Source organism: Lissotriton helveticus, chromosome 6 (assembly GCF_964261635.1).
Source record: "Lissotriton helveticus chromosome 6, aLisHel1.1, whole genome shotgun sequence".
Taxonomy (NCBI): Eukaryota; Metazoa; Chordata; class Amphibia; order Caudata; family Salamandridae; genus Lissotriton; species Lissotriton helveticus.
In genome coordinates this window covers 1,215,017,582-1,215,041,386 of record NC_136067.1, presented here as the reverse complement: position 1 = coordinate 1,215,041,386, position 23,805 = coordinate 1,215,017,582, and the positions used below count along the sequence as shown (strand labels likewise).

At 43.1% G+C, this 23,805-nt stretch overlaps 1 protein-coding gene across 6 annotated transcripts in view; it reads left to right on the top strand.

Annotated features, from left to right (window-relative positions):
• NCOA7 (nuclear receptor coactivator 7) overlaps positions 1-23,805 on the top strand; it is a 1,122,006-nt gene that overhangs the window by 1,087,043 nt on the left and 11,158 nt on the right. For all 6 annotated transcript variants that reach the window (XM_078648931.1, XM_078648932.1, XM_078648933.1 and 3 more), the window contains 4 exons: positions 1,942-2,067; positions 6,067-6,219; positions 19,187-19,282; positions 19,420-19,493. In XM_078648931.1, coding sequence (XP_078505057.1) covers positions 1,942-2,067; positions 6,067-6,219; positions 19,187-19,282; positions 19,420-19,493 — 449 coding nt within the window. The remainder of the gene's footprint in view (positions 1-1,941; positions 2,068-6,066; positions 6,220-19,186; positions 19,283-19,419; positions 19,494-23,805) is intronic.

Genomic DNA, 23,805 nt, shown 5'->3' with positions numbered 1-23,805 from the left:
TATAGTTAGTGCAACTAAGTATATATGGAATTTCAATGGTTTTGTGCGAGTAAAATAAGGTTTTTTAAATGCTAATTCCTAACTATATATGGTCTATAACCTATGGTTTTTTCAGTGAATTTTCAAGGTTTTGTAAATGCTAATTCCTAACTATATATGGTCTATAACCTATGGTTTTTTCAGTGAATATATATATATATATATATATATATATATATTCCTGTTTTGTAGACCTAGCTGAGAGGAGATGCACTAAGCATCAGCATGGTCCTTGAAGACATGTAAAATCTAGGCTACAAAGTATATACTGTGCTGAAATGAGTGTCAAATCATGCAGCTTATAACTAATTATTTTTGAACATCTTAAAAGTCTCTGCTGTTGCAATTATTCCGGAATTTTCGAACTTCTCATTTTTTTCTATTCAAAATGTGATAATGTGAATGTATTTTGACCCTACCTGATCTTGCGTTGCAAATGGTTATAACTATCTGCAAACTAAGGGGCTGATTATGATGGCGGTTTTCCCGCATCCTCCGGGCCGGCGGAAGCCACCGCCGGCCCGGAGGATGCGGGAAAACCGCAGCGGACTGAAAAAGACCCCCCGCCAGATTAGGATGGCTGGGGGATCGTTTTTCAGTCCGCAGCTTTTCCGCCGCGGTCGCCTCCCGTCCGCAGCGGAAAAGCACTAACATGGCTGGCGGTGTCTATCCGACACCGCCAGCCATATTAGGATGTCTGGAGTAACCTGCCTTTACACGGCGGCATTTCCGCTGTGCAAAGGCATACGGTTTTTTGTTTGGATGCCCGTTGCGGGCCCCCAGGGGTGAAGGGGGGGTGGGGGGTGCACATGGGGGGTACCTATGGTACCCCCCTGCATTTGCATGCACAAAGCGGCAGGCACCGCGCGGTGCCTGCCGCTTTGTGCATGCAAATGCACAACTTACATTTTTAACATTGCGGCGGGTGCTGCTTCAAGCAGCACCCGCCTCAATGTTAAAAATACAGGATGTGACCGCCAGGGTGGCGGTCACATCCTAATTTGCACGGAGAGACCGCCGCTGCCCCTGCGGACGGTCCCTCCTACTCTATGGTGGCGGACGGACTCAGGTCCGTCCGCCATCATAATCGGCCTCTAAGTGTCTGGAGCAGAAAACAGCATATATTGCTTGGTTAAAAAAAAAAAAATAGAAGTGAAAACAAACCCTGAACAGCTTCATGTAAAAAAAAGTACACTGTTAAGTTCCACATTTGGTAGCCTAGTGGTGATGCTTCTGTGTAAACAGTATGAAAATCTGCAAGCAAATACGTTTTCGGAATGCAGCAAAAACATAAGGCAGGAATTTCCAGTGAATAAATATAGGGCATATTGATAAGTCCATGGAAAAGGTAATTTTTCTGCAATTGGCCATGTCCAGAGAGGATACTGTACGACTCAAGAATATTTAATTATTCCTATCAATAGAGGCAACACTTTCCTGAAGACCTCCTCACACAGCTTCCCAGGAGCCAACAACATAAGCATCCTTTTTCCACACATATCGGTATTAAGTGTATAGTACTTCAATTACTAAGTTTAAAAAAGTCGTGTTATAATATATCCCGTACATGCCTAAATCAGTAGACAACCACGTGATAACTGGTGCAATAACATAAAATAGTTTAATGTGTGGAGTTTTTTTTGCAAGACCCAAAGGCATACACATCTCAAGACTTTATCTTTGCTCTGCCTGGTTTAATAAATCGGATGTTTTTAGGTGCATCTGAAGCTATAAAGTACTACAGTGTATTTTTGTGCAAATATGACTTTTAGATCTGCATTTGGAGAGTTGGATTAGTAGCACAGCACCTTACTCTGCGCTCTTAATACCTCCCTTGGAAGATCATTTTAACGGGGAGATTATTGTAGTGCTTGCTCAATTCTTGACCTTTTTTTGCCCTAGATCATCACAGTTGAAGAGGCAAAGCGGCGGAAAAGTGTATGCAGCTTGGGTGAAGAGGATACAGAAGAATTCTTGCCTGATCTGAAGCATAATAGTGCGCTTTTAGAAGATGTTCACGTTGAAAAGGTGCGTTGGAAGTATACATTGTAAGACTTTCTTCAAGTGAACCTGATGAAGTACTGGAAGCAAAACCCTTTTTGATAAAATAGGTCGGGGGTAAATATTAACCTACTGCATTAGAATCTGAATGGAGTAGGAAGATGCACGTTTTTATGCAGGTGTGGGGGTGGTTCTTCTGCTGTTATAAATTATTACCGTACTCTAAAAGGGAAATGTTGGTGGGGGAGATTGCTTTATAAAAGAAACATTATTATTGGGTGTCAGCTGTGCTCATGAGGCACCTTCTGCACGTGGCTAGAGCCTTGCTTCATTGCCGCTTCTTGTAATGGGTACAAGGGATGCAGTTGTCACCGATACCCTGCAGAGCTGGTTGTCACTTCGCAGTACAGGTCTAGAGGTGGGCGAGCCAACAAATTAACTGGGAGAGCCAAGCCAAGGGGCTAGCTCGGATCTTAGAAGCCCGTGCACGAGCCGAGCCCCACATTAGTTTGCTATGTAAATCATAGACCTAACACCACATAAAATATGATAAAGTCTCTTAAAAATTCAAAAACGTGGAATCTTTGACATTAAGACGTCACATTATAGTACTGCACTGAGAAGGACTGTATTAAAAGTGATACTTTGTAAACATGAACCTTGAGTGAACTGAGAGGCAAGACAATTATCGTGCAAACCCTACTGGCCCATGTTATGATAGAGTAAGATTCCTTATGTTAAGGCTTTGTTTTTAGCTCAGTGCACCTTTTAGCTTTTTATATAGGGCAAACTTGACCCGAAGGATTTAGAGTGCTTTACATATGTACCCGTTACGTTACACAAGGTCCCCATTTATTGTTTATAGGGATGGGGAAATGAAGTGGTATTCCGAGAATCACAGGACGTTGAACTGATGTAGAGACTCAGAGTTCCCCTGGTCCCAAGTTGATAGCTCTGGCCCTAACGCCACATCCAGGGTACAGGGAGGAAGACAAGCCGAAGCCACAAGAAAACTCCACTCGTTATGGGCTCAAGGTTCCACAGGACTAAAGGGATGCCCTCTATGCAGAAATCACAAACTAACTTAGCAAAAGACTACAGACACTCCAAAACACAGCTGCCAGCCAACCACCCACGCTGATCTCGCATCACACCTCAACTGAGGGAACTACACTGGCTCGCAATATACAAGCAAGCTCAGTTCAAGCTTCTCTCCTACACACACAAAGCACTACACTATACAAAACTACCTGAATAGTTGCAGAGATTTCCACCAACACCCCAGGTACCTCCGCTCAGCCTGACTCCCACTGCCAAACCTCCCACCCATGCACAAAAGTAGGCCAGGAGAGTGAGTCTCCTTATACATCGCACCGAAGAGTGAAACGACCTCCTACACCACATTAGAGCCTCCTCTCTTCTTGAGTTCTGCAAGAAGCTGAAGACTGGTTCTTTGAGGAAGCCCTCTCAGAGCTAGCCTCTCATACTTGCAAAAGTGCCAGGATACCCTCATGGGTGATGGGAGGCTATCATAACTAAGGCTCCCGGCTTTCCGTTTTAACAGATTTTTACATATAAATACTGACGGAAAACGTTTTATTCTTTGTCTGTATTTATATATTAAAAACGGAAAACTACTATTAAAACAAATGCTTGTGCTGCCTCTGTGCTCCTCTGGAAAATCCCTGTCTGAGGTGCACAAGGGTTGTGGAAAGAAATATGAAACCGCCGCCATCAAACTGCCCATCTGGAGAGGGGTGAACAAGTGCAGCCAGGTGCTCCGTGTCTGCAGAAGGAGAGGTTTCATTATTTTTGGGGTGGAAGATTCAAAATTGCTATGTAAAGCATTCAGGAAACTCAAATGGCCCTTTAAAAATACACAACGTATTTGCTCTCTGCCATGAAGAGATTTTACAGACTATTAAAATCCTAGAAATGCTGTTGAAAAATGCTGATTGTGTCTCATTAAAAGGCCTGTGACTCTTGCCCACTGAGGACAGCTGCAGTCCTGTGCCTTTCGCATGTTCTCTTGCTATATAGCAGTGTTCACATCCGATTCCCTGTACATTTTGAAAGTGACCCAGATTAATCTGGTTAAAAGGCCCCTCGTCATGTTGCTCACGCAAAACCTTTTCTACAGGCAGCAGATGCTTTTTCGCATACTCAAGCTTCAAAAACAAACAGGTACCCTCCGAAGGTGCCTTTTATGAAGCCTTACTCGTTTAAACAGACCACTCTCCTCTTAAAAAAAAAAAAAAAAAGGTAATGCTAACCAGCAAAGCTTTACTGTAGTGCCAGCATGGCAGCTTTATACTGTAACAACAAGAAAACAGAGTGAGGGTCCCTGGGGAGTTTAAAGACCAAGCACAATTACATACCCCTGAGTACAATTTTAAACATCCCAAGGTAACTGTGGGTCTACAATCATCAGAAGTTGTGAAAAACTAGCCACCAGCCTATTTCTAGCTCAACCGAAGTCCTCAATAGTGAGTGATACTTCTCAGGTGTGGAAATTCCTATCAGATATCGTTCGATATCGTTCGATACCGCCCTAGTTTAAAAGGACCTTTTAAACTAGATAGTGCGGAAATGTAGTAGTTTTCAACAAATAGCTACTATCTAGGTTAAAAGATCCTTTTAAACTAGGGCAGTATCGAACGATATCGAACGATATCTGATGGGAATTTCCACACCTGAGAAGTATCACTCACTATTGAGGACTTCTGTTGAGCTAGAAATAGGCTGGTGGCTAGTTTTTCACAACTTCTGATGATTGTAGACCCACAGTTACCTTGTGTAGCTTTATACTGTAACCACTATATCAAACCCAAAGAGAAAGGAGATATGCAATGAAGCGGAAGCAAGTAGAAGGTACATTTTTGGAGCAATGCAAGCAGCCAACATTCATTAAGAGGTATGAAAACACCTCCAGGGCATAGGCTGCAGCCCCAGCAACCTTTTGTGTTTTTTGTTGTATGGAGTGAGGAAGGAGATCAATAGGGGCAGGGCACGGAGGCAGGCATGCCTCAACAGCTATCAGCATAAAGCCTGGGTCCACCTCTCAGTGAGTGTTCACCCCTGCGGAGCAGTGAGGCTGAGTGAGAGGTGTTTGAGTCAGTTAGAAGGACTTATTTTTACTTGGCAATCCTAGCCTGAGTCTGGAAACTTCATAGCACTTAAATACTAACAGATGGACTGTTGCACCGTCTGTGCTCTACATTTTATCCTTCGAGCAGACACTTTGTGTGATGGCTGATAAAATGCAAGTAAAGGAGGGAGTAATGACTTCACTTTTGCCAGACAGCTTCTCAAGTGAGACCTAATCTATGCCACTAATTCACTAATCGTTTCTTCGAGGACATAGAAGAAATTTGCTCACAATAAGTGAAGTGCACCTAGCATAGGCTCCAATTTCAAAAACAGTTACAACAACCTACAACAACTGAGTGCAAGTGTGCATGACTATTTAAATAATGTGGAAAAATACTAGCTCTAGCGTCTTCTTTTTCTTGCGATAAAAATAAATGTGGATAAATACAGATGAAAAGACCAAAAAAGAAATATGGATTAATACAGATGGAACAGTAGAAAAAATAAATACCATAAAACCGGGACCCATAATCATAACAGAACACATTCTGTACACTGTTATCCTAGGCATGTACAACTGTGGTATCTATCATCGATATTACTAGTAACAATAGTTTAAACCAATTGAATGTCTTCAAGCATTGCTAGGTGCAAGTATAAATTGTTCTGCGCACAGATGTGGATTTTGAGCTAAAGGGAAGGAGATGGTATTAAGCAAGATTGTTTTTGAAGTACCACCGAGTCCTTTGAAGGAGCAGCAGTTCCCAACTGCTTGATTTGCCATTATAACACGTTTTCGCTTCTATTAATGTACCACAGTTGCGACCATCATGCTTTTGCATGAAAGCAAAGCTTTGCTTCCTATCCTTGCTTTTTGCTGATAAGCAATTTTCTCTTATTTACCTTAATGTTTCATTTATGTGTTGACTCTTTTAGCTTGCACAACGACTTCCAGCACGAGTTCAGGGGTATCCCTGGCGATTGGCTTATAGTACACTGGAGCATGGTACCAGCCTGAAAACTCTGTATAGGAAGACAGCATCTATTGACAGCCCAGTCCTTTTGGTCATCAAAGATATGGACAACCAGGTACTCTACCATCTTTCATTAAGTTTAACAGAAAATCTGTTATGCATATGGGCATTTGAAAGAAATATTAGGGAATATTTCAGTTGGCACTGCTCAGTGATATTTGAGGATAAAAGGTTTGGTAAAGTCTTAACCAGTAGTTATAAATATGCTTTAAGACCACAGGGTTAAAAAAAAAAAACTCTTGGAATGGGTGCAAGAAAAATCAATGAACCCTAATATTTGAAAGCATTTCCAGGCTTTCTTAATAAGCCAGCATCTTAATTTTTCAGTACGCATCTTTCATAGAGAAACGAAAAGTATGTAGGCAGTCTTGTCGTAATTAAGTACCTAGTAGTGTTAGAGTGGAGTCAAGAGGTGATGCTAGTGACCATGGGAACAGGAGATCATTGAATAGATTACACCAAGGAGACCAGGTAATTTGTTGAGTTTATGTAATAACCGGTCTTTGTGGTTTCTGCTGCATTCCATAGACTTTTCCAAATGACAGGGTGCGTTGAACAACTGCATGATGAAATGCAATTAACTTATGTAATATAGAATAATATATATATATATATATATATATATATATATATATTACCTACTGGCGGTCGCCAGTAGGTATATATAGTTAGGATTTTTTCTCTATGGGTTTTTTGAAAATTCTATGTCTAATAACTTTGGCGTTTGTGGACGGAATTGGCTGAAATTTTCAGGAAAATGGCACATTTTGTTTCTGAGCAGCCCTTGAAAATTTGGGGGGGGTTCGTCCAGTGGGGGCCGAGAAAAAAGGGGGGTCCCAAAACGTGTTTTTAACATTGAGTTTTCCATAGGGCGGTTGGCCTCACTTTTAGCCCGAACGGCTGAATGGATTTGCACGAAACTTGGCAAAATTGTAGGGACTGGTAGCCCGATGTGCCTTTTGTAGGTCTCAATATATGTGCTCCAGTGGATTTTGAGAAATGAACGTTTAAAAAAAGATATATATCTGTAACAGCGGACCGGGCAGCGGCCCAGGACGCGTACTTTTCGCGCAACGGAGCTTTGTGAAGCGAAGCTGATTGGTTCTCTGGCGTCTGTCAACATTCCAAACAGTCCGTAGCGGCCGCCATCTTGTCTCTCGGTAGGATCGAGAGACAAGAGGAGGCCAAAGCGAAGGGGCAAATGACCATAAGGGGGAATAGTAGATCCTCGCTGACCCCCTAGGTTTGATGTGGAGGTTTTAAAAGGGCCCCGCGGGGCAAAAAAAAATAATAATAATAATAATCGAACGGCTGAATGGATTTGCACGAAACTTGGCAAAATTGTAGGGACTGGTAGCCCGATGTGCCTTTGCTAGGTCTCAATATATGTGCTTCAGTGGATTTTGAGAAATTAACGTTCAAAAAAAGATATATATCTGTAACAGCGCACCGCTTCGCGTACTTTTCGCGTTACGGAGCTTTGCGAAGCGAAGCTGATTGGCTCTCCGGTGTCTGTAAACATTCCAAACAGTACGTAGCGGCCGCCATCTTGTCTCTCGGTAGGATCGAGAGACAAGAGGAGGCCAAAGCGAAGGGGCAAATGACCATAAGGGGGCATAGTAGATCCTCGCTGACCCCCTAGGTTTGATGTGGAGGTTTTAAAAGGGCCCCGCGGGGCAAAAAAAAATAATAATAATAATAATCGAACGGCTGAATGGATTTGCACGAAACTTGGTAAAATATTAGGGACTGGTAGCCCGATGTGCCTTTGCTATGTCTCAATATATGTGCTTCAGTGCATTTTGAGAAATTAACGTTCAAAAACAAGATATATATCTGTAACAGCGCTCCGCTTCGCGGAGATAAAATTATATCTGTATTACCTAGCTGTTGCTAACACCAGTTAGCGACGGCTAGTAGGAGATAGCGACCATCTTGGGTCCCACTTTGCATGTGAGTGATATTTATCACTAATGACATGCAAAGTGGGCATGCCAAGATGTTAGCGACTGGAAACAGTCGCTAACATCGCTATCTCCTATTATCAACTTTTGGAAATATTCGAGATAAGCGCGAATATCTCCAAAAAGTAACAGCTGCCCTGAGCAGTTCTTAGCCATGTTATCCAATGGGAGGTGGATAACATGGCTAAGAGCATTAGCTCGGTAATGCATGAATATCGCTGAGTTTTCAGCGATATTAATGCATTGCGGTCGTTTTTTATCGTATTTGCGATAAACCTTGATAATAGCAAGGTTTATCTGCGATAATTTCTGACGGTAAAAAAATCTTTGCAATGCATCGTTAGGGATAAATATCGCTTAACTTTGGTAATATGCCCCAACGTCTGTTAACGTTCGATTCGAAGGAAATCAGGAAGTGTTGAAAAACATTGTCTGCGCCATCTTGTCTTTTTTCAAATGCCACACTTTTGTCGTGCACGGCAGCCATTTTAGATGCCTTGACCAGACCCACTCTGTGCACGCTGTCGATCCTTAGCATGGCTCCCCACCCTCGCAAGCATCTCACCCAGGCAGTGGTCACCCCCGCTCTCTGTCTTATGCATGGGTAATAAACCTCCCCCCATCTGCGCTGCTCTTCCCTGAGAATCACACCCTGTGCCCGCCCGACACCTCCCTTTCGCCCTATTCACTACCGCACCCTCTGACACTCCTTTTCCTCTGTGTCCGATTGTCCAGGCCGGTCCTAGGCTATCAGCTAGCCCTGCAGATGTAGTTTATGGCCACAGCTGTAAAGAATCACCCCTCTTCAAAGGAGTTATAGTAGATCAAGGCCCACACTCGATGAGATCCGTCACAGCAGAAGCGTTGCTATTATCTGAAAACCATCCTGTATTGTGATTGGGGAGGGGACCGAGCGTGAAGCGGAAGATTCCAGGGATGACTCTTTGTACATCAAAGTTTTTACAATTATGTGTCACATTAAAAATATATAGCACTCCGACAAAGTAGTAAGATTATAAAACTTTAATAATGTATAAATATATACAAGAAAACAAAAATAGTAATAACATATAAACATTTTTAGGGAAAAACAACGAAGTAGCGGTCGGCTGTGCGAATAGTCCCAACGCAGCACAACGTCCAGATTTCCGGCGTGGGGCGTCGCGGGGGGTGGGTCATCAGTAGCAAACTGTTGTGCGAATAGTTCCAAGGCAGCAGAACGCGCCGAAATCTAGATGACACGAAAGTGATGTCTAGTAAGTTGCCACCCAGCAAATAACGGCGTGGGGCGTCGCGGGGGGTGGGTCATCAGTAGCAAACTGTTGTGCGAATAGTTCCAAGGCAGCAGAACGATGGCACCAAGGTGATGTCCAGTAAGTTGCCGCACTGGTTTTGGTATCCTACAATGCTGCTCCGAATAACGGCGTGGGGCGCCCCGGGGGAGGCGGCGTGAACGGGCCTCTCCAGGTGGAGTCTCATCTGTTTTAGTGGGGCGCCCCTTTACCGTTTCAGTTGCCATTCCGTCCGCTTTTGGTCCACTGTGTCAAAATCCGCCATTCAGCTGAGTTGCGCCCACTCTTGCGGTGCAGCGATAGGCGGCTGCCACAGGACTCTCAAAATGGCGGCAGGCTCTTTCCTTTTTGGGCGTGGTCCACTGAAATGGCCCTGGGACACCTTGGAAATCGGACGCTTGTCTGCTAGGTCTTGGACCCCATTCTCGAAAGCGTCCCCTCCGCCTTGAGAATTCATCAAAAGTTTTGGGGGCCCCGACTCCTGCAGGCTTCTGGTGGGGAGCGGCTGCCATGATTGCTCGCGGAATGACCACGACGGAGCTACGAGATGGTGGTGCTCTCATGCTGACGCCAGTTTAGTCTGAAACATCCAGAAACAAGGTGGGGCTTTCATCGTTTGGGGGAAAAAAAAAGTTTTCATCCAATGAAAAGTGTTGTTTTTAGGTCATATGATCAAGCCTTCCATCATTAGGAAACCAAAAGTAAAATGAACCAATGAAAAGTTTTATAAACAAGTCACATGACCTGTTATGCGGCATAGGGTATAAAATGCGGAGAAAATACGTTGGCACGTGAGGCGGCGTCAGTAGCGGACCGATGTGCGAATAGGCCGAAGGCAATACAACGCGCCAAGATCCGGATGGCACCGAGGTGGTGTCCAGCAAGTTGCAGCACTGGTGTGGCCATCCTACAATGCTGAAAGTCGGCGTGGGGCGCCCCGTTGGCCTGTGAGTTTGCGTCAGTAGCGGACCGATGTGCGAATAGGCCGAAGGCAGCACAACGCGCCAAGATCCGGATGGCACCGAGGTGGTGTCTAGTAAGTTGTCGCACTTCTGTGGCCATCCTACAATGTTGAAAGTCGGAGTGGGGCGCCCCGTTGGCCTGTGAGATGGCGTCAGTAGCGGACCGATGTGCGAATGGGGCCAAAGGCAGCGCAACAATATTTTCTGACTGACACCACAAGGCGCTGAGATGCCAAGATCCGGATGGCACCGAGGTGATGTCTAAGTTGCGGACTGATGTGCGAATGGGGCCAAAGGCAGCGTAACAATATTTTTTGTATGGAAGATACCACTAGGCGTTGAGATGCCAAGATTCGGATGGCACTGAGGTGATGTCTAGCAAGTTGCTGTACTGGTGTGGTCATCCTACAATGCTGAAACTCGGCGTGGGTCGCCCCATTAGCCTGTGAGATGGCGTCAGTAGCGGACCGATGTGCGAATAGGCCGAAGGCAGCACAACGCGACAAGATTCGGATGTCACCGTGGTGGTTTCATAGTTGAGAGGCACTTCATCTGCAGTGGGGCGCCGAGATCCGGATGGCACCGAGGTGATGTCTAGCAAGTTGCTGTACTGGTGTGGTCATCCTACAATGCTGAAACTCGGCGTGGGTCGCCCCATTAGCCTGTGAGATGGCGTCAGTAGCGGACCGATGTGCGAATAGGCCGAAGGCAGCACAACGCGCCAAGATCCGGATGTCACCGTGGTGGTTTCATAGTTGAGAGGCACTTCATCTGCAGTGGGGCGCCGAGATCCGGATGGCACCGAGGTGATGTCTAGCAAGTTGCTGTACTGGTGTGGTTATTCTACAATGCTGAAACTCGGCGTGGGGCGCCCCATTAGCCTGTGAGATGGCGTCAGTAGCGGACCGATGTGCGAATGGGGCCAAAGGCAGCGCAACAATATTTTCTGAAGAGAAGACACCAAAAGGTGCTGACATTCCAAGATCCGGATGGCACCGAGGTGGTGTCTAGCAAGCTATGCAGTTGAGTTGTGTGCGCACTTGCGGCGAATAGGTCGAAGGCAGCATAACAATGTTTTCTGAATAGGAGACACCACAAGGCGTTGAGATTCGGTTACCACCGAGGTGATGTCTAGCAAGTTGCCGCACTGGTGTGGCCATCCTACAATACTGCTCCGAATAACGGCGTGGGGTGCCCGAAGGGGGGGGGGGAGCCGGCGTGAATGGGCCTTCCTAGGTGGAGGCTCGTCTGCTGTAGTGGGGCGCCCCTTTACCGTTTCAGTTGCAATTCAGCTGAGTTTCGGCTGCTCTTGATGCTACAGCGACAGGCGGCTGCAAGAGGACTCTCAAAATGGCGGCCTGTTCTTTGGATTTGGGCCTGGTCCACTAAAATGGCCCTGGGACACCTTAGAACTCGGACGCTCGATTTTTTTTCCTTTCCTGTACATGCAAAAAAAGGTAAATGCCCGGTACGTTACACGCTTCATCTGCCACGATGAACTCTCCAGAGGAACCGAAAAAAAATATAGTTGTGGTAACTATACCATGCATCGTCATATGGAGAGGTGGCACCAATTAATTATAGTGCTGCATAAAAGAGAGATTTGGAGGAGAACCCCTGACCTGCTAGTACATTCATCAAAGAAGTGGCACTGAGAGCTTTAGAGGCAAGGGAAACGGTCCCAAATATTTAGAAGAACTTTGGAAAGATTAAAATGACATGTTTAGATTGTGGCAAATTAATTTCATGTGGACAGATGAGTGTTACTCTAATAAATACAGCATATGAACATCATCATAGTCGATGGTTGGTAGAGACATTTTGACTATATCCTGGACCTGCCCGTCCTCGCCCAAAATGGCGCCGGAATAAATGGGACTCGTAACTCCTTGTTGTGTACTGGTTGCAGAACCTTGAAATCACGAGATACGTATGCAGTTTTGAAGCACATGGCGGGCGGGGACGAGAATTGATTGAATATTTCGACATCCCTATTGATATTAAGTTCTGATGTGTTATTGATTACTGTACTGTTGAAAGTTCGAATTAACGTCACCCATGGTACTTGCCCGCAAATGTATATCTAGATAATTTTATTGTAACTGGCCCTGTCGTATTTTAATTATAAAATGTACGTCCACCGATTCCGTAACTGTTAGACACCTTAGTTCTTGCAACCTAATGGCCCGCCCGTTACGTTCCTCTACAGTGTAAATGTCTATTCATCATATACGATTACAGTTTGCTCTGTGGCAGGCCCACGTGGTTATAGGCTCGTATTTGTATAATGAAATTTTCACAATAAAGGTTTTTAAAAGAAAACATGGTAGTAGTATATACATTGGTAAAGTTTTTAATAATAGTGACTGTTTTAGAATCATTAAAAGGCAAGTGAAATAAAGCAGACCTATTACATGAAGGGTACAAGGTATAATACGAAGGAACGCAGTAAAGATAAATGGTCAAGGGCTGTTGTGTTTTCTATTCCTGCAACATAAAGTGATCGATAAGAATCTCATATTCAGGCGTATCGGCGACTAAGACAGCAGGTCGACCCTCTTTTGCTCAACGGCTCCGTCATGGGACGAAGAAACGCTCTTTTTCTCGAAAAAAGAATATATTTTACTTGCAGGACAGTTGTAAAATTTCCGGGAAAGTACATTAGCCTGGAACATTATAACATATATTTAAGAAAAAATAATGTTCGGAAGTAATGAAAAGCGTAATTTTTAGGTCATATGACCAAGCCTTTCATCATTACAATAAGAAAAGTAAAATGAACCAATGAAAAGTTTTATTAACAAGTCACATGACTTGTTATGCTTACGTTACGCGCTGCGCGCCCCGGATGACTTCTGGATGCGCTAACGCGGCGCGTCATATGACGCATTACGCGACAACGCAGGTACAGAATATAGTCAAAATGTCTCCACCAACCAGCGGTCGGAACACAACCCCTTTCAGCAGGCTAAATAGTTCTGTTAAATGACAACAGAAGGGACAGGCAACAAGAACCATCAGTCAAAGAGGGGAGGGCTAGTTCTTCTCTACCGGGTTACATTGGGGCGCTACCGGAACTGATCGAATTGGTAGTCTACAGTGTTTCTGGATGTTTCAGACTGAAGCTGGGGTTAGCATGAGAGCAGCACCATTTCGTAGCTCCGTCGTGGTCATTCCGCAACCAATCATGGCAGCCGTTCTTTATCGTTATTTTGGGCGGGGTGGGTGGCGGAGCCGAGCTGTTTTGCAGCCATCATTGTGTGGAGTTCAGTTCATCTCACTAGTTTTGTATTTGTCTTTAGGGGTTGTTCCTAATGTTTCTATTTTAGCGAGGTCAAAAAGAGATCCCATTAGTGGCCTACTGATTTTGCTCGATTCCTTTTCTTTTTTTTTACACGATTTTTCGTTATCTGCAAAGACTAAACAGAGTATTGCGACTCTGTGTTTGTTTGTAAATAGAGAATGAACCAAAGAGAACTAATTCTAAAACAGTAAATACTTGGATAACAATCAATCAAATGGAGAGAGAAGCAGGCACGACGGATTACAATGGGGGCAAAGGCCTGCGTTAACTACCTTTCACTATCTGCAAAGAGAGAGTACTCCTAATAGAAATGAGGGGGGGGGGGCACCATTCAAAGCAGATCAGTGTGCATAAACACGAAAATGTTTTCACTTACCACGTACTTGACATTCGACAGCTTATGATATTTGCTATTAAAAAACCATTGAAATTCACTGAAAAAACCATAGGTTATAGACCATATATAGTTAGGAATTAGCATTTACAAAACCTTGAAAATTCACTGAAAAAACCATAGGTTATAGACCATATATAGTTAGGAATTAGCATTTAAAAAACCTTATTTTACTCACACAAAACCATTGAAATTCCATATATAGTTAGTTGCACTAACTATATATCGCGCACCCGCAATCCACTGCTGATCATGTCACATATTACATCATTCATGACATGGTCAGTGACATCACTGATGACATCACTGATGACATCTCAAATGACATCACTGATGACATCACTGATGACATCTCATTTGACATCATTCTTGTGCTAATACGATAAACCTCTTCAGACTCTAATATAACCTTAGATACACTCAGTGTATACAGACACTCACACACTGCCACTCATCCATGGAGTTACTCACACACCCAGTCAGTCATGCAAAGAAACAATCTCACCTCCATTTCTTCAACTATACAGTTAAACACACCTTACTTATTGAAACATATACTAACACATATTTACTCTCTTATACAATCCCTGATACAAGTTCACAATGATCGATACAACCACTCACTCATTCAGTGGCTCTCATGCACAGTTATTTATATATGCCAACTCTCACATGTACTGTGTTTTACATATGTACTTACTATGACATGTAGCATTGAGATATCCATTCACTCATCAATACACTCATGCACACAGTCAACTGCCCATGTAGCTGTTTCCACATGCACTCTTGAACTCATACACCTAGTGAATAAACTGCTCACACATCTATGCATAGAGTCACACACCTTCCAGCCACCCCTACACAAACTCAATCTCCCATAGAAATACTTGGGCAACCAATTAATAACACATATAGCCTCTCGTATAGCTAATGATCAACACATGCAGCAGTTTACAGAACAACAGACATAATGATGCACAAATTAAGACAGTTTAGTCACTAACCCATGCATTCAGTGAGACACATTTAATCACTCACTCATACAGTCAGTCACACACCTACTAAATCCTTCATCCAGACACTTATACATCCACTCATTCTTCAATATGTAAAACATATTTAAACTTTACAAAAACACAGACACTAGATGATGTCATCAGTGATGTCATTTGAGATGTCATCAGTGATGTCATTTGAGATGTCATCAGTTATGTCATCAGTGATGTCACTGACCATGTCATGAATGATGTAATATGTGACATGATCAGCAGTGGATTGCGGGTGCGCGATATATAGTTAGTGCAACTAACTATATATGGAATTTCAATGGTTTTGTGCGAGTAAAATAAGGTTTTTTAAATGCTAATTCCTAACTATATATGGTCTATAACCTATGGTTTTTTCAGTGAATTTTCAAGGTTTTGTAAATGCTAATTCCTAACTATATATGGTCTATAACCTATGGTTTTTTCAGTGAATATATATATATATATATTAGTTGTCGGAATATGTATATAGTTTGTAAATATATAGGTGTAGATTATATACACTGTAAATTATTTACAATGAGTACTTTACTGTGAATTCGATATGTATTTTCTACAAACATAATGAATTACAAAACACCTAAAAAATGGCGAGTATTATTATGCCATTACCTGCAAGCAAGGTTGACAGTCTAGACACATAATGGAAATGGAAAAGGGGTTTTTGTACTGCACCTAGCACTTTAAAAATGGTCTAGACTCCAGGGACTCTATGGTCCAGTGGAAGGCTAGCAGAAGCCGAAACGCATAGGCCTTCCTAATCAATGCACGTGATTTTGCACATGGTGTGTAAATAAAGAACTTTTGTAAAATTCTACCTGTTTGCTGTGCCGTGACTTCCATCGTGAAGGACAAAGTGAGGAGAGTCTAAGAAATATATTAGTTGTGTGTATGTATATCTCAAAAAAATACCCTTTCAGGTTTAGAGTGACACATAAACTATGAAAAAAAGAAGCAGAAAACTCTAGGTAGTTCTCAAGTTTAGGTGGAAGGTAGCTCCTGTACAGAGCAGCCTCAACACCAGCGACACTCTAAATCTGCTCACCTCAAATGTCTGACTTTCTATCCGTCTTTAAGCATAGAATGAGCACAGTGCCATCCACACCGAGATAGAAAGGGACAAAGTCTTTTGCCATTTATACAGCAATGTTTTAAGTATAGAACGAGCACAGTGCTATCCATGATGAGTTGTAAAATGACAAAAGCCTTTTACCACTCCAGGCACAGTATTACAGCTTTGAAATGGTAAAATACCAAGCAAGCTCGGGAAGATCAACATCTCCTCACACCCAAGCACTTTGTCCACTGACAGGGAGCAATACACATCTCACCATAGAGCCATTAACATTAGGTGAAAGTGAACACTTTCAGAAAAGCAGATTTTACGTAGTCGGGAAAATTTCAACTTTCTAAAAGTATCATTTTCATAAAGAGTGAAATGAGAGCAATCCACATACTGTCAGTCCCTGCCAAGGTCAGCCTATTGGTTCTCAGCGTTGAACTTTCCCTTCTGCTTCTGCCCCCATTCTCCTCGGCTGATGTTATGGTGCTCAACAACCTCAACTTTTTAAAAATACGCGGTTTACCAGTGTGCATCCTGACCGTTGGTGGTTGAACTAAAGAGCGCTACCGCAGGCACTTTGTAAACACAAACAACACTTTTCCTCCATTGTAAGAAACGTCTGCACTCGGGAATACAAAAAATCGCTGTTTTATTGTTTTATTCCATTTCAAACCGTGCTCGACACAGAACGCATTTAGTCTGCTTATTCAGCCTTTGTCAGCTAAAAAGCTCTATATTCCATACACATTATATACTTCTCATGTGATGCCAATTAGGGTAACATAGAAGAAATACTCCCAACAGCACCCCATACTTTGAAGCTTGGTAAGTAGGGCATTATTAAATAACGGGCAAGTTATTTGGAGGCAGTTTAGAGTACTATTTGGTTGCCTGTGTCGGCACCAGCTGCATCGCATTGTAGTCTGTCTTTGAGTGTTGTGCTTACCTGCACTCCGGTTATAGTTGCCTATATTTCTAAGTAGTGGACAGGGATGTAAATTATCCACACCAAGAACAAGAAGGAATTGGGAACAGTATGGGTTGTGGGGTAAGCTGGTTAAGGGCTTGTCTTTGATGGCAGGTGTAGTGTTATTCACTGTCCTGAAGGCAGTGCTGCTCTGCCCTGTGCACACATAATAATGCAGGGTACCACCACATATTAATGCCCCCCACCAAGAGATCAAATTATCAACTCCATACTCACCACCGTAAGAAAACTTTTAGAAATGCAGATCTGTGTTTGTTTGTTTTGACTTGGGCATGGGCTGTTATTTAATTCCAGGTGATGTACAGGGAATTGTTTTACCTGATACTGTGCTTCATCACCAGTTTAATGTGTTCAGACTAATTCCGGGGCAGAGTGAGAAAGCAACATAGGGGCATGGGTGGAGTTGGACACAACACAGGGCTGCGGGTGCTGTGGCGTAACACGCTGCAGAGAATGACAAACCTGCAATGCAAAGGTGCCACTCTTTCAATTGTTAAAATATTACTTTGTAATATAAATGCAGAGGAAGCCCTCCATTCCCATGAGCTGGCATATGTTAGAGGAAACAGTGCTATGGGAGCAGGGGCGACTGCGCCGTTCTGGCTTGTACCACCTTACACTGAACATGGGGGTGGGGGAGGTGGGGGGCGTTGAACCACGTAAAAGTTGAGGCAAAGCTCAGGTGCGTTACAAGAAGCAGCTGGTGGTGGTGTTTTACTGCCAGAGGCTCCATGGGTATGTTGTGGGCAGCGTCGTACAAGCAGCAAGGGGGTGGGAGTGGCTCCATTAGACAGCAATAATAGACACGTTGCCAATAACTAGCTGCAAGGGGCTGGAGCTAGTGTTGTGAGAACTTCACCGGAAGATTAAGTTAACTGCCTGCTGCAAGGAGAGCGGAAAGACAAAGCAACAGTGTAACAAAAAATCCAAGGGGCATGACAGGGCACTGGCCAAACAAAATGCTCTCGGAGTTGAATCGCCAGAAGCAGATCTAAGCACACAAAGGGGGGACTGTTAATGAAATGCAGCAATAAGAAAGCTACATTTCTGATTGACAGACAACAGCTAATAAGAATCGCTGGGTGTGCCGCAAGTCATAGAATAGGATACAACACGTCTTGCAGACAGCGCATGCGCTGTCTTAGGCTCGACCTAAAAACAACTGTAGCTCAGTCAAACAAATAATACAAATTCTGCTCAGCAGCCACACTTCTTTTATGATATAATGTCAAGTCGCCTGAAAATGTTTATCCGAAGTTGCTGTTAAACATGACATTAGATCCGTAGCTTGTTCCCTGTTTATCTACGATTTTCTGTCATAAACTTATAAACATCAAATAGTGGCTTTCATTGCAGTTACTTCTTTTTGTATTTAAGACTGTGTGCAAAGTAGACCCCTATCGTAGATCTCTGTGATTTTGGAGAACAACATATTGAGGCAATTCAGTTACAGAAGACAGTCTGTGAGGAACACAGTTAATGAAATTTTACATGTGGACTGGGAGAACAAAACATTTAAAACAATTCTCTTATTGAGGAACAGCATTTCTCCAAATCTCTTCCACACTAACCAGAACACTTAATTCCACACAAAAAATAACCCTTTGTTTATATAACTGCATCTCGAATTCAAACTTTGTTTGCAACCCTGGCCCTTAACTCTAACAGTAACCATGACCATAATACTTAAAATTACCCTAACCCTTTTTAGACCAGTGTTCCGTTTTATCAATTTGCAATAACAAAAACAAAGTATATATTTATATATATATATATATATATATATATATATATATATATATATATAGCCGTTTTCGCAGTCTAAAATGTTTATTAGAGCCACTTTTCTCTATTAAATTGCCTAAATATATGGTTTATTTATAGAATATTCTCTCTATCTAAGTAATATCCTCAAAATAGAATGACTGAGAAAACAAATGCATTACTGTATCTTACATGTTTTTCTTCAGATGTGACATATTATTTTATTCCCCGCACGCTAACAGGTGTTTGGAGCATATGCAACTCATCCTTTTAAGTTCAGCGACCACTACTATGGAACAGGAGAAACTTTTCTTTACACATTCAGTCCTGATTTCAAGGTAAGTGCACAAATCTGCTCTTCTTATCTACTTCTTGTTTGTGCTCGGTGCAGTACTCTGTTTCAAAAAGTTTTCCAAACCTGTGTTTTTTCTGATCTTACAACTGCAATGTAACGTTGTCTGTCTTGTTTTCACAGGTGTTTAAGTGGACTGGAGACAATTCTTATTTCATCAATGGGGACCTGGGCTCTCTAGAGCTAGGTGGAGGAAGGTGAGTCTTCAAAGCAAACTGTACATGTAAATGGTTTAGCTTCACTTTAATTCATCATATACGTTGATTGAGTTTCGGTGTCACAGTCCCATGATCATTTTCTAATGCAGCAATATTCAGGAAGTAGCCCTAGAGTTGCAATGGGTATGTTGTTCACATAGGATGTATTAAAGGAGATGGTTCTAAACCGGATACAAGTGCCTGAACTTGAGATTTAGCCAGCGCTATTTTATTACGACTGTGCATCATTCCGTCCTCCCAGAATATGTCAACATTTCCTTAAAGGTTCAAACATATTGCAAAGGATATAACACTAAAATCCAATTATGCAATTTACCCTGGCTAATAACCCTGAATGTGTCTCTCTCTCATTCAAAACATCTACTGGTCAGTACACCGTATTCATGTGCCCACTCTCCACCATTACAAATTAAAATATGCAGAGGATCTGCTGATTGACTGATTCAGTTAACTGTTGATCAGTGGGATACGTGGCAAAGGGCTGTTTCTAGGAAGCTGTATTAACAGGTTTTGTTTCTGAAATACTAAAATAAAAGGGGAGCTGTGATTGAGTTGTTGTATTGCGCAAACAGGTGGTATACCATTTTCGGTGGGTACTGCCTTGGCTCACCTTTAGTAGATTATCCTCCGTGAAAAGGCAACCCTAACAGAACGTAAATGTAGGTTTTGTGGAACCACTAAGCAACACAGTAAAAAACATACTTGCATATGCTAATTAAAGTCAACCAGATTAGGGATATGGGAAAATCAATCCTCAGATTACTGTTACTTGAGCTACACTACAAATTGGTTAAATATATTCTAAAATGACTCAAAACCTTTTGGGTGGATGAAAATATTGAATACCATTAAAACCAAATTTTCAAAGATTGTCACCAGATGTTAGCAGTGCTTCTGATGGAGACTAGAAATGTAGATTGCTCACCTTAGAATATTTCCCAGGCATAAGACTTGATTCTGAATATCTTGGACAGTATCTTTGCATGGCAGTAGGTGACATCAGTCAGCTCAACGTCGACGTTCTATGCATCAGAAGTGATGTTGTGGTGACCACATAAGAACCACACTGGCGTGCTGACATCCGTTTTTCTTTCTGCAACACCAGCGCAGATCCGGAAGGCTACATCTGTCGATTTTTTGACCCAACTTTTTTGAGCTTTTGTCAACTATTTTTGAGCAATTACTTCCAGGTGCTAGCGACCTGTTCCCTGTAAACCTACAGAGTTTAACCTTTGTGGAGAAAGTCACTGGTTGATGTCATTCTCTGATCCTCACCTGCTGTGTCTCTGGTGCCTGGGTTCCGGGCAAGACCCTAAAGCCTCCTTTGAGTGCAAGTCTATGCACCCCAAAGCAATTCGCGAGTGGTCGATGAAGCTTCTGGCGGCATGGCAGAAAAAGGCCCCATGCCATTCTCAGTCCTCTTCCCTAGGTCGATCTCTGGGCCGGTCCTGGGGACAGTCATCTTCGTCCTCCAAGACTAACTTCTCCAAGTTGGGTAACTTAAAAAATCACGAGATGTGTTCTTCCGCTTCTTCAACCAAATGTTGTGCTTTGAGGCCCCACTCCTGCACTCCACCTGTAGAGCCAGCATTGGGGCCCGCTCTGCAATTCCCAAAGCCACAGGGAAGCCAGCCCAGTTAAAGGAATTAGATGACGCCATGTTCGTTTCACCGGCTCGCTTTGGCACCCATATGGGCCCCAATGAGCTAGGATGCACCCTGGCTGGGTAACGGTCAGCAGGTTCTCCCCAGATGCTAGCTGGGCCTCTGGATCTGAACCTCGATCAGGCCTGATGCCACCAGGGGTGTCAATACCATCCACAGCCCCACTCCCTCCGGGGCAGATGCTGATTCCTCTGGCGCTGCTGAATGAAGACCCAATACTCCTCTCCAACTCAGTCGACGCCACTCAATGTTGACCCGCCACCGTCTAGGCCCGCCCAACCCCTGGACTTGCTGCCTTTACACAAGCCCTTTATTTCCGCAGGAGGAGATGAGGGAAGGGTTATGGCCCCTTTTAGGAGGACCTTGGCTAAGACAAGTGACATGAAAAGCTGGGTTACGCCAGTGACGTGGACACCACCCCAGACATGCGTTGCCCTCCGGTGGCAAACACTGTCATGCCTGGTTACGGTTCACTGGATTTTCAGGGGAAGTTCAAGCGTCCTTCATTGACATTCTATTTGATGTATCTCCTTGCTAGGTGACATAGCTGATATGGAAATGGAGTGGTTCCTGTTTTCCAGCTGACTTGAGTTAGCGTCCATGTGTAGTTGGCTGAGCTGAGGTTGGCCAGTGGAACGTGCACTTTAATTCACCCACGAAGCAACACAAAGCTCAGATATTCTTGCTAGCTGTTAGTCATGGCAGCGGATGCCCTCTCCTACTCCATACCAAGTCCTAGTCCACAAAAAGTTACTATGGTGGTGATGGTGTTCTGGTGGATTGGAGGAACACCACTGCAGAGTCCCTGTTGACCAGCCTCTATAGGGTGTAATTCTTAATACTCGCCGCCTTCCTACCAAGAGTTTCTTTCATCACAGAAAACAAGGCAAAAATGTGTTGCGACACTGAAACACCTATAAAAAGCATAACTGCTAAGGTGAACTAGCCAAAGCTTAATTTGCTGACTTGATGCTTGCATTCCCCTTTGCAGCCCACTAAACCACTTTTTTGCCAATAAATCTACTGATCCAAATCACATCTCCACTGGTTCTCACTTGGGCTCTAGTCCCCAAAGGAATATGTCAAACTGCTCAAATGGCGACCTACAAAGAAACTGACTTCCCAAATAAAATTCAAGTTTGTCAGACTCGTTGCTTAATATCCTGATAAGTTGTAATGGTTACTTCTGTGTTTATTACATTGGTGACTGAACCAACATATCTACATAAACCGTTTCCACCCCAAGCCCCTGTGTAATGGACAACACTATCATTATTGAAAGAGCATCCCAAGCGTTCATCCAATAAATTGTGTTGTTCTAGCCCAAATGACTGTAGATGCCTCTTTATGCCTCCTATATGTCGTCACGTTTGAATATGGCCTTTTCTCCTATAGTGTGCCAAGAATGGAAATTGTAATGGGTGACCTTCAGGTAACAAAGATAGCGCACATCCTCTGTACATTGAACCTTGTGTCATCTTTTCCTCCTTCACTCCTGTGTCACCATGTTGAGACTCCTAGCCTTCTTGTTCCATTCACTGGGTAATGGCAAACACCTTTGCAAGTAAATGTGCTGCAATACCTTGAACTCACTGCTCTTTAAATACATGTGCTGCAATACGAACATTCTCATTGTGGGATTTATCTCCACCGTTTGTCATGGAACAGATAAAAATCACAAACAATGCATTTACCCAAAGTACCAAATTCTGGTAATGCTTGAATTTAGTATGTTCTTTTCTACTCATTTTGACGTTCTCTTTTCATCTAGACATTGTATCTCTTTCGTCTTTGGCATCCTTTACTGAACCTAAGCCTCTAACAATATCTTTACATGATAGGCTCTTCTCACAGATTGTTCCTTCTAATCAGCCAGTACTTAACGTATAACATGGGCGATAAGTATTCCAAGCAGTCGCAACATTTTTACCTGACTTGCTTCTCAATTTAGTTAGCCCCCTGTGAAAACCCTAATACTGTTCCCATTTTTTACCATATCTTCTGGTGCTTTTGAAGCCAGCCCCTTGCATCCGTAGATCTGTAATTCGAAAAGTCTACATTGGATTTTCCTACTTTCTACTTGGTAAAATGCAGGGCCTGTGGTGCTCTCAATTTATGTGCTGTATCCCATTTCACTATGATTTGTCCGACTTTAAGAAGAGTTGTTCATATGTATTAAGCCCTACATATTTAAGCATATTCAGCAGGGCTTAACTTAAGTCTAAGGCTAATATGTCTGTCAAGTATTTCTGTGAATACCCTCTCCACTGTGCCCCAGAATGTCTTGACGAGCCTAGAATCCTAGACCGTACCGTTAAAAAAAACCTCCATCCTCTGTTCGGCATGTGTGAGGAATCCCAAACATGGGCCATAATCTCTGCCCTCTATAATAAACTTTATGTAGGTAGTTAGTGTCTGAGGGGATACCTCTTACAGATATTTCTCTTACTGCCATCAGGGCCACTTGCCAATTTGCATCAAGAGATTCCAAGTCTAATTCTCAGTTTTGCCTTAGATCCGGAAATGTATCGCTAGTATCTATACACCTACAGCATATTTTTCCCTTTCGAGAATAAGAACACAGTGACCTTTGTAGTAAACCCTGTTAGTGGATCATTGTTTGCCAG